Below are 12,067 nucleotides of genomic sequence, written 5' to 3' on the forward strand. Positions count from 1 at the left end.
CACTCATTTGCGTTCCAGTGCCAACAACTAAGGCTCCTTCTTGCACAGAAGGAACCACTAACATGTGGCTCATCTCATAGTTAAATGCATGACTGGAAGTTCAGATCTGGTTTTGTGATTCAATAAACTGTCTTCTCTTCCAGGACCAGCTGCTGTGACATGAAGCCAAATAAAAGTTGTGTACCACCATATCTGTATTGTTCACTATACTTAAAACTACACACTTCACCATGGCCTACTTGGCAGTGCAAGGTCTTTGGACCGGAGAAATTACTGTTGACTGAACATGGACCGTTCTTGACTGAGTAGTTTTTGGGGTTTTTTTTCCGTTCATCAAAGTTGCTCCCATACCTAATGTGGTGTCTTTGGGGGGATGCCATGCTGCTTGATGTCAATACTCTACATCCTTGGTGCCGCAGCAATGCGCCTGCCAAGTATGTTGTAAATAATTGGGCAGACATCCCACGGCTGTTAAATGTATTTCAAATTGTCGTCAAAATTAAACTGACTTTCCCATCAAGAATCAACCTGACAACTCTCTTGGCATTGCGCAATAGCTGAAACTAGGTTTCCACTGGCAATTTGTATGTAACCTAGAGCTGCAACTTACTGACCAACCATTGCTCTGAATAACAGCCTCCATGCAATAAATAGGAAAAACAACTTATTGCTTTTTCCAAGCAATTTATCTAAATTTCAGTGCACTAACTTCCAGTTTGCCATCTGTATGTTTGTACATTTGTGGTTGAGATGGTTAATTTACAATTTTACACATGCTGTACATTCCTTAAGATATTACTAGTACCTTAATTGTCAAATGCATAATGGAGGAAAATGGTGTTTGAGAAATATGGCTCTTGCAAAAAGATCTTTTAATGTGGCTCCTGAGCTGGGAAGGCTGAGTACCACTAGATTTTACATGTTCTGAAAAGCCCCAAAAAATGTGGGCCTAAGCGTATGACGGGATGGAGTTAACTACAACACAATATTTAATCACTTTTCATCCATCCGTTCTACACTCTGAACGGTACAGTGGTCCATCAGCCTCACACTTCACTCCTTTGACCTTACAATAAACAGTTCAATCCAAATCAACCTGTTTTCCGTGTTTTAACATCTGACCAAGTCATCACCACGACGACTGATGAGGCTGTTATTCTCTGGTCATGTTTTGTTTTTTTTCCCACTCTTTCTTTCCCTCTACCTTGAACTACAGTCCCGCTATCCCTCCTCCTTTCCACAGTCCATCTTTCCTCTCCCTGCCGTGGTACCGCGCTTCTGGAGAGGAACGTACACGAGGGGAGAGGGTGGGGTGGTGTTAACAAGCAGCTGATCAAAGATACACTTGCCCTCCTCCACCAGAAGGAGGGGCTGCGAGGCGGGGTCGTCCAGAAGCCTCACGCCTTTTTCCACTTAACGAGTGATTGTGTCCCAACCAGCTGCTGCCGATTCCATCTGATCAGCAGCGAGGTTCTGGAGCAGGAATATAAGGAGAGCGGGCCACTGTGCTGGAGACGTCCAAGGTTTCAGTCTTTCCCCCACCAGGAGGTTGCTGTGGAATGTGTTCTGTCACCATGGCGCTTAAGTGGCTGTTAAAGTAAGTTGTGGTGTGTTTAGTTTTAATGCTCTTTCTAAATGGGATGTGAGGTGACTTGAAATAACAGGTTAATTTATTACAGAATTTCTCTGTGGATTTGCTTGCTCAGTGGAAGTCTTGGAGTCCCGGTGGGGAAAGGTCATTGTTGAACTTATGCTCTACCCCTATAATCACATGATGGGTTAAATCTCCACTTAACTCTCTTGCTGACCAATTTGGTTTTTTTTCCCCCTTAACCAGGTTCTGGTGGTACCACTGGTGGTCAAGGCAGTCAGTCAAGCACAGGGTCCTCTTCTCACTACACTCCTTCAGGAGCATTGTCTAGATACTGGGAGGCTCAACCTGATGTTCCATTTTCTGCTGGAGGACGCTCTGGCTACTATGTAGGGGGTGGGGGCTTTGACTCTGGTGCGCAGTCGGCTTTTGCCAAGCCAGGCCGCTTCCAGCCAGGTCAGTGGGTGGCTCTGCCCGGCCCCCAGCCAATTGGTGTGGAACAGAGGGAGATTGAACCCGACTTCCCACCGCCTCCGTCCACCTACATTATCCAGTCCAGCAACGGCTACCAGCGAGGCAGGTTTCATCTCTCAGAAAGCAGCTACTCCCAGGACCTTCCTGAGCCCTCCAATGATGGCATCAAGGGTGTTCAAGCACCTGCACAACAGCAACAAGTTTCAGGCACTGGATATAAGGGTTTTTAAGGTACTGGTTGCTTACTCATTTGCGTTCCAGTGCCAACAACTAAGGAACCACTAACCATGTGGCTCCTCTCAGTTAAATGCATGTCTCTCGACTGGAAGTTCAGGCTTGGTTTTGTCCAATTCCATATACTGTCTTCTCTTCCAGGGCCAGGTGCTGTGACATGAAGCCAAATAAAAGTTGTTTACCATATCTGTGTTGGTTCACTATATTAAAACTACACACTTCACCATGGCTTACTTGGCAGTGCAAGGTCTCATGACCGGAGACACTACTGTTGACTAAACATGGAACGTTCTTGGCGGGAGAACCATTATCTGTCTACTGTTTCCGCTCATGAAAATTGATCACACGCAACCCTAATGTGGTGCCTGTTTGCAAATTGAGGTATCTGGCTGCTTTCAAGGGATGCCCTACTGCTGGATGTCAATACTTCACATCCCTGGCTCCCCAGCAATATGCCTGCCAAGTATGTTTGGTTAAGAATCTGAGACATCTTGCATCGGTTAAATGTATTCCAAATCGTCTGCACTATAAAACTGAATTTCTCATGACTGCCTGTCTCTCGGCATTGCTCCATAGCTAGTTTCCACTGGCAATTAAATTGTAGTATAGAAGTAACCCAGCGCTGCAACTTTCTGACCAGCCATGCCTAAATCCTCCATTGGCTACAAACAGCCTTGACACAATTAATGGGTAAACATATATCCCACTTTCCTCCAGGCAATGATCTGCATTTCAGTGTGCTATTCCAGAGAACCCGGCTGCGCCAGTCACTCAGCCGCAGTAGATTCGGCTCATCTCTACCCAACTTCTGCTTTGCCATCTGCATGTTTGTACATTATTTGTGTAATTTGCAATGGTTATACATTTACAGCATGCATTCCGCTCCTTAAGATATTACTAGTGCCTTGATTGTAAAATGCATAATGGCTTGATGGAAAAATGTTTCAGAAATGTCTCTTGCAAAAATGTCTTAATGTGGCTCCTGAGCTGGGAAGGTTGAGTACCACTGGATTATACAGTCAACTTTACATGTTCTGAAAAGCCGAAAAACTGTTAAAAGGTAGTATGACCGGCTGCAGTTGATGGGAGTTAACTACAACATAATAGTTTATCACTTTGTTCATCCCTCCTTTCTACACACTCTGAACGGTACAGCCATCCTTTATCACACACACTTCACTCCTGTGACCTTACAATAAATACATTTCAATCCAAAATATCCAAATCAATCTGTTTTCCTTTTCTGCGTTTTAACATCTGACCAAGTCATCACCACGACGACTGATGAGGCCGTTATTCTCCAATCATGTTTGTTTTTTTCCCCACTCTTTCTTTCCCTCTACCTTTCCACGGTCCATCTTTCCTCTCCCTGCCGTAGTACTGCGCTTCTGGAGAGGAACGTATACGAGGGGAGAGGGTGGGGTGGTGTCAACAAGCAGCTGATCAAAGATACACTTGCCCTCCTCCACCAGAAGGAGGGGCTGCGAGGCGGGGTCGTCCAGAAGCCTCACGCCTTTTTCCAGTTAACGACTGATTGTGTCCCAACCAGCTGCTGCCGATTCCATCTGATCAGCAGCGAGGTTCTGGAGCAGGAATATAAGGAGAGCGGGCCACTGTGCTGGAGACATCCAAGGTTTCAGTCTTCCCCTCCAGGAGGTTGTTGTGGAATGTGGTCAGTCACCATGGTGCTTGAGTGTGTTTTAAAGTAAGTTCTGGTGTGTTTACTTTTAATGCTCTTTCCAAATGGGATGTGAGGTGACTTGAACTAACATGTCTATGCATTACAGGATCTGCCTGTGGGTTTGCTTGTTCAGTGGAAGTCTTGGAGTCCCAGTGGAGAAAGGTCACTGAGCTTATGCTCTACTGCTATTATCACATAGGTTAAATATCCACTTAACGCTCTTGCTGACCAATTTGTTTTTCTCCCCCTTAACCAGGTTCTGGTGGTCAAGGCAGTCAGCCAAGCACAGGGTCCTCTTCTCACTACACTCCTTCAGGAGCATTGTCTAGATACTGGGGTCCTGGTTTTAACTGGGAGGCTCAACCTGATGTTCCATTTTCTGCTGGAGGAAGCTCTGGCTCCTATGTAGGGGGTGGAGGCTTTGACTCTGGTGCTCAGTCTGCTTTTGCCAAGCCAGGCCGCTTCCAGCCAGGTCAGTGGGTGGCTCTGCCCGGCCCCCAGCCAATTGGGGTGGAACAGAGGGAGATTGAACCCGACTTCCCACCGCCTCCGTCCACCTACATTATCCAGTCCAGCAACGGCTACCAGCGAGGCAGGTTTCATCTCTCAGAAAGCAGCTACTCTCAGGACCTTCCTGAGCCCTCCAATGATGGCATCAAGGGTGTTCAAGCACCTGCACAACAGCAACAAGTTTCAGGCACTGGATATAAGGGTTTTTAAGGTACTGGTTGCTTACTCATTTGCGTTCCAGTGCCAACAACTAAGGCTCCTTCTTGCACAGAAGGAACCACTAACCATGTGGCTCCTCTCATAGTTAAATGCATGTCTCTCGACTGGAAGTTCAGGCTTGGTTTTGTCCAATTCCATATACTGTCTTCTCTTCCAGGGCCAGGTGCTGTGACATGAAGCCAAATAAAAGTTGTATACCGCATATCTGTGTTGGTTCACTATATTTAAAACTACACACTTCACCATGGCCTACTTGGTAGTGCAAGGTCTTACGACCAGAGACATTACTGTTGCCTGAACATGGACCAGACTCGATGGGAGGAAATCAGTATGTGGCATACTTGCAATTTTTTTACGCTCATGAAAGTTGCTCACATACCTAATGTGGTGCCTGCTTAGAATGTCATGCCCTTCTGCTGGCTGTTAATACTTCACATCTTGGCTCTGCCGAGATTTGGCGGTCAAGATAATCTGACAAACATCCCGCGGCTGTTAAATGTATTGCCCTTACTATTAAACTGAATTTCCCATCAACCTGACTAAGCCTGTCTTTTGGCATTTCTCATTAGCTGATAACATTTCTACTGTTGTGTATAAGTAACCTGGCGCAACCTACTGACGAACCATGCCCAAATTCTCCACCGGCTATGAACAGCCTCCATGGAATTTATTGGAAACTCATCCCACTGTCTTTTCCAGGGATTTTATCTAACTTTCAGTGTACTATTCCAGAGAACACTGCATTAGTGGTCAGCTCATCCCTCTCTACATAACTTCCGCTTTGCCATCTGTATATAATTTGTGGTGATGGTTTACAATTATTGCATATATCATGCTTTCATTCCTTAAGATATTGTCAAATGCATAATGTTTTGAACTGTTTCAGAAACATGGCTCTTTCAAAAATATATTTTATGGCTCCTGAGCTGGAAAGGTTGAGTACCACTGGATTATACCGTCGATTTTACATGTTCTGAAAAGCAAAAATAAAATGTGGGAGTAAGTGTGAGGGGCTGCAGTTGATGGAGTTAACTACACAACATTTAATCACTTTGTTCATTCATCCAACCAATCTACACACTCTAAATGGAACAGCCGTCCATCACAGGGTTTCACACACACACACACACACACTTCACTCCTGTGACTTTAACAAACAATTCAACCCAACATATCAAAATCAACCTGTTTTCCTTCTTTTCCACATTTTAACATCTGACCAAGTCATCACCACGACGACCGATGAGGCCGTTATTCTCCGGCCATGTTTGTTTTTTTCCCACTCTTTCTTTCGCTCTACCTTGAACTTCAGTCCCTCTATCCCTCCTCCTTTCCACGGTCCATCTTTCCTCTCCCTGCCTTGTACTGCGCTTCTGGAGAGGAACGTACATGAGGGGAGAGGGTGGGGTGGTGTCAACAAGCAGCTGATCAAAGATACACTTGCCCTCCTCCACCAGAAGGAGGGGCTGCGAGGCGGGGTCGTCCAGAAGCCTCACGCCTTTTTACAGCTAACAACTGATTGTGTCCCAACCAGCTGCTGCCGATTCCATCTGATCAGCAGCGAGGTTCTGGAGCAGGAATATAAGGAGAGCGGGCCACTGTGCTGGAGACATCCAAGGTTTCAGTGGCGGTCACAGCATAAATTGTTCAGTCAAAATGGCTCCTGGGCATGTTTTAAAGTAAGTTGTGATGTGTTTAGTTTTAATGCTGTTTTTAAATGGGATTTTAGGTGACTTGAAATAACAGGTTTATTTATTACAGAATTTCTCTGTGGATTTGCTTGCTCAGTGGAAGTCTTGGAGTCCCGGTGGGGAAAGGTCATTGAACTTATGGTGTACTTCTATTATCACATGATGGGTTAAATATCCACTTAACTGTTGCTGATTTCCCCCCCCGCCATTAGGTTCTGGTGGTCAAGGCAGTCAGCCAAGTGCAGGGTTCTCTCCTCCCAACCGTTTACCAGGCGCATGGTCTGGATACTCCAGTTCATCATCTGGCTGGGGGACTCAACCTGAGGTGTCTTCTGCTGCTGGAGGAAGCTCTGGCTCCTATGTAGGGGGTGGAGGCTTTGACTCTGGTGCTCAGTCTGCCTTTGCCAAGCCAGGACTCTTCCAGCCAGGTCAGTGGGTGGCTCTGCCCGGCCCCCAGCCAATTGGGGTGGAACAGAGGGAGATTGAACCCGACTTCCCACCACCTCCGTCCACCTACATTATCCAGTCCAGCAACGGCTACCAGCGAGGCAGGTTTCATCTCTCAGAAAGCAGCTACTCCCAGGACCTTCTTGAACCCTCCAATGATGGCGTCAAGGGTGTTCAAGCACCTGCACAACGGCAACAAGTTTCAGGCACTGGCTATAAGGGTTTTTAAGGTACTGGTTGCGTTTACTCATTTGAGTTCCAGTGCAACAATTAACAGGCTCCTAGCACAGAAGGAACCACTAACCATGTGGCTCTTCTCATCGTTAAATGCATGACTGGAAGTTCAAATTTGGTTTTGTGATATTCAATATACTGTCTTCCCTTCCAGGACCAGCTGCTGTGACGTCAAGCCTAATAAAGTTGTATACCACCATATCTGTGGTTCACTATATTTAAAACTACACTTCACCATGGCCCACTTGGCAGTGCAAGGTCTTCTGACCAGAGACATTACTGTTGACAGAACATGGACAATCCTTGGTGGGAGGAAATCATTATCTGTGCGTCACACTTGTTCTTCTGTTTATGCTCATGAAAGTTGCTCACATGCCATTTGGAACATCATGTCTTTAGCTGGTGGGACTGTGTCCAAGGGACGCCCTGCTGCTGGACGTTAATACTTCACATCTTGGCTCTGCAGAAATGCACCTGCCATGTATGGTCAAGATAATCTGACAAACATCCTGCGGCTGTTAAATGTATTGAATATTGTCCGCACTATTAAACTGAAAATCCCATCAAGAATCAACCTGACTACACCTGTCTTTTGGCATTGCTCACTAGCTGAACCTGGTTTCCACTGGCAATTTAATTGCGTAACTTACTGACCCATGAACACAGCCTCCATGCAGTAAATAAGAAGCAACTTATCTCCCACTTTTCCAGGGACTTTATTTAACTTTCAGTGTGCTATTCCAGAGAACTCGGCCGCAGCAGTCAGCTCATCCCTATCTCTACCTAACTTCTGCTTTGCCATCTGTATGTTAATTTGTGGTTGAAATGGTTATAAATTACAATCATTGCATACATCATGCTTTCATTCCTTGAGATATTACTAGCACCTTCATTGTCAAATGCATAATGATTTCATGGAAATGTTTCAGAAACATGGCTCTTGCAAAAATATATTGTGGATGCTGGAAAGGTTGAGTACCACCGGATTATACTGGTTCACATGTTCTGAAAAACAAAACTGGAAAAAATGTGGAAGTAAGCGTATGACGGGCTGCAGTTGCCATTAACTACAACACAACATTTAATCACTTTGTTCATCCATCCAATCTACACACTCTGGAACAGCCGTCCATCACAGGGTTCCACACACTTCGCTCCTGTGACTTTAACAATAAACACTTTTCAATCAAAATATCCAAATCAATCTGTTTTCCTTCTTTTACATGTTTTAACATCTGACCAAGTCATCACGAAGACTGATGAGGCCGTTATCCTCTGGTCATGTTTGTTTTCTTCCCACTCTTTCTTTCCCTCTACCTTGAACTTCAGTCCCTCTATCCCTCCTCCTTTCCACGGTCCATCTTTCCTCTCCCTGCCGTGGTACCGCGCTTCTGGAGAGGAACGTACACGAGGGGAGAGGGTGGGGTGGTGTCCGTTTCACCGTTGGATCCCTCACTTTATGTACACTTAAAAAAGGACTAAATTGTCACTGTCACATGCACCAAAAGCAGCAAAAGAAAACAATCTCAAAATATATTGAAACAATAGAAACAAGCAGCTGATCAAAGATACACTTGCCCTCCTCCACCAGAAGGAGGGGCTGTGAGGCGGGGTCGTCCAGAAGCCTTACGCCTTTTTACAGCTAACGACTGATTGTGTCCCAACCAGCTGCTGCCAATTCCATCTGATCAGCAGCGAGGTTCTGGAGCAGGAATATAAGGAGAGCGGGCCACTGTGCTGGAGACGTCCAAGGTTTCAGTCTTTCCCTCCAGGAGGTTGTTGCAGAACAATTTCAGTCCCTATGGCGCTTGAGTGTGTTTTAAAGTAAGTTCTGGTGTGTTTACTTTTCATGCTCTTTCTAAATGGGATGTGAGGTGAACTAACATGTCTATGCATTACAGGATCGGCCTGTGGATTTGCTTGCTCAGTGGAAGTCTTGGCGTCCCAGTGGGGAAAGGTCATTGTTGAGCTTATGCGCTACCCCTATTATCACATGATGGGTTAAATATCCACTTAACTGTCTTGCTGACCAATTTGTTTTTTTTTTTCCCCTTAACCAGGTTCTGGTGGCCAGGGTAGTCAGTCAAGCACAGGGTCCTCTCCTCACTACACACCTTCAGGAGCATTGTCTAGATACTGGGGTCTTGGTTATAATGCGGAGGCTCAACCTGATGTTCCATTTTCTGCTGGAGGAAGCTCTGGCTCCTATGTAGGGGGTGGAGGCTTTGACTATGGTGCTCAGTCTGCTTTTGCCAAGCCAGGCCGCTTCCAGCCAGGTCAGTGGGTGGCTCTGCCCGGCCCCCAGCCAATTGGGGTGGAACAGAGGGAGATTGAACCCGACTTCCCACCGCCTCCGTCCACCTACATTATCCAGTCCAGCAACGGCTACCAGCGAGGCAGGTTTCATCTCTCAGAAAGCAGCTACTCCCAGGACCTTCCTGAGCCCTCCAATGATGGCATCAAGGGCGTTCAAGCACCTGCACAACGGCAGCCTGTTTCAGGCACTGGCTATAAGGGGTTCTAAGGTACTAGTTGCTTTTGAGTGTCAGTGTCTGACAATTAAAAGGGTTAATCTCCACAGGCGGCACTACTAACCATGTAGCGCTCTTTGCAGTGAACTCCCGTTCTCTAATGAACGGGAGTTCAGATTGTATGTTCACCCAACTGAAACTCTGTTCTCTCTTCCAGGACTTGTTGTGAAATGAATCCAAATAAAACTCCTATACCACCTTATGTGTTCACTTTACTCAACTACACACTTGAACATGGTCTTCTTAACAACACAACTGTCAATACTACAGCATGGGGGGGGGGGGTAAAGCTCGTACGGGTTCTGTACCTTGGCACTGGAATCCTTGCTTCCCGAAGCCCCTGCAGAAAGCACAGACGAGGAAATTAACTTCACGCTGACTTAATTCCAAGCACCGCGGTGACACACACGAGCTTTCAGAGACGCTGCCGCCCGGACTGGGTTTAAGCACAGACGGGTAACGCGCCTCCCATGTCCAGAAAAGTTACTCACGAGCCGTGTCGCCGAATAAACAGACTTAAACATTTCATGCACAGGTGTGTTCCGCGTCCCTCACCAGATGAAGTCCGTGCAGTGGCTGCAGAACGTCGGCTGCTTGAAGAACCTGGCGGTGAACTTGTGGTTCTTCACCTCGTGCACGTTCCGCTGCCGCAGCGCGCCTTTGCGTGCGAAGCGGTTCTCGAACCCGGCGGAGTCGCTGTAGTGCAGGAGGTGGTCCGCCATGGCAGCAGCTCCGGAGCGTCCTCTCTGTGGGCGCACCGCGCCCGAGCGCCTCTTTTCATGCCGGGTGACGTCACGCACCTCCCGCCGGCCGCGGGCGGGCGCAGGACCTGGAGGAGCGCTGCGCCCCCGCGTGGAGGCTCTGCTGCGCGGCGCGGCGGTCCGAGTGGGACTGCGTCACATCTCGTGTCGAAACGTCCTTCAAGCCGCCGCTGGAGAGACAGCCGTTCAGTTGGTGGGCGTTGTGCGTGCACGCCGCCTACGTCGTTGGTGGCGGGGTCCGCCGCACACTCGGGTGGGGACATGCCCCCCCCACCAAACGTCGATCGGAATAAAGGCAAACTTTGGAGGAGAGGAAGGTCTGAGTGAAGACGAGGGCGAACCGGAACGAAGTATGTGGTGGAATTCTGGGACTTGTGTGATTTGATGGCCTCCAAGTCACACACGATTCAAACCAAATCTCCCTCGAGGTCAGATATTTAGCTGCGACTATGGCCACCTCCGAATTAAATATATGACCAAGGAAAACATTTGTTCACAGAGGAGGGTGAGGCTGCAGGAGGCACGGCAGCGTCGCTTCAGCGTGGCCACGAACAAACTAAGAAGGAAACCGCGAAGAGTCGCCTGCTGACTGAGTACACATTGGATTTCATGATGCTGCGTGTGTTCATACACAAAACCTCCTTTTCAAACCTCCACTATTACTAGAAGAACACACATATGCAATGTTATACAGTCATTGTTATTTATCATTTTATGTTCATTATTTATACGCCTACAGTTATGAAAAATGTTCCTAAAACACAGAAGTTTATGTCAATCTGAATTGTAACCTTGGCCTTAAAAAACTCTCATTGATCTTATTCCGAAGTTCATACATCCTCATTTAGGAGAAGATACAGGCCAGCCGTACGAAGGAACCAATCAGTTGATTTATAAATAAGTGCAAAAAGACATAAATCAATTATAAATGAATCAATCGGAATTGAATCTGGGAATATAATCATAGACAGGAAAAGTCACAAACCACCTACGGATCAGGTTGTTATTCTCCGACCTGCGTGCACTTTAACCACTGGGTGGTTACCAAATACATACAATGATAATGATATAATAAAAAATGTTTGGTCTGTACATCTCCTCCGTTCTTAAGTGCAGGCTCACAGCTTCAGGCTGTGAAAACCCTTAAATGCCTTCCTACAATAAATATAAAACTAAAAATGTGCCTTCATGTGGGCAGTTCGACTCATGGAACAATTTATTTTCCTTTGCGAGAGAGTGAGGTTTCTTAATCGGGGAGTGGGCGAGATAAACCATCTGCCAACACAGAGACCTGAGAGCAACTTTAAAAGGCAGAATTATGAAAATAAATGACAAAGTTCAAGATTAAACTCCAAGTGGGATGTATGATTTATCTCATCAGGTATTATTTCTTACTTCATTGAGGATTAATCAGCAATTCCTCCGGATGAAGTATTATAATTGTCTTGTGTCGCTCTCCAAGGTGCTGCTGCTTTCAGAAGCTGGACAGAGTCATCAATCGTGCAAACCAGGGACTAATATGCAGCTTTTTTGCCAAGAAACTCAGATTAATAGATTCATAAGAGTTCATTCACATATACACCATGAGCCCATGTTGATCATTATCACAATGGTTTCAAATCTGATCTCGCTCCCATAGATGTCCATATCCCAACAAACTGGAAGAAATGTATATTGCACATCACACTGTGTGT

The 12,067-nt window shown here is 46.4% G+C and overlaps 1 protein-coding gene across 2 annotated transcripts in view; it reads right to left on the reverse strand.

Annotated features, from left to right (window-relative positions):
* The window catches only part of prkcab (protein kinase C, alpha, b), a gene marked incomplete at both ends in the record, with an annotated part of 139,348 nt that extends 129,014 nt beyond the window's left edge, over positions 1 to 10,334 (reverse strand). For both annotated transcript variants that reach the window (XM_080009514.1, XM_080009513.1), the window contains 2 exons: positions 9,921 to 9,952; positions 10,168 to 10,334. In XM_080009514.1, coding sequence (XP_079865640.1) covers positions 9,921 to 9,952; positions 10,168 to 10,334 — 199 coding nt within the window. The remainder of the gene's footprint in view (positions 1 to 9,920; positions 9,953 to 10,167) is intronic.
* Positions 10,335 to 12,067: the final 1,733 nt, after the last annotated feature.

This window comes from Zeus faber (genome assembly GCF_960531495.2).
Source record: "Zeus faber genome assembly, chromosome: 11".
NCBI lineage: Eukaryota > Metazoa > Chordata > Actinopteri > Zeiformes > Zeidae > Zeus > Zeus faber.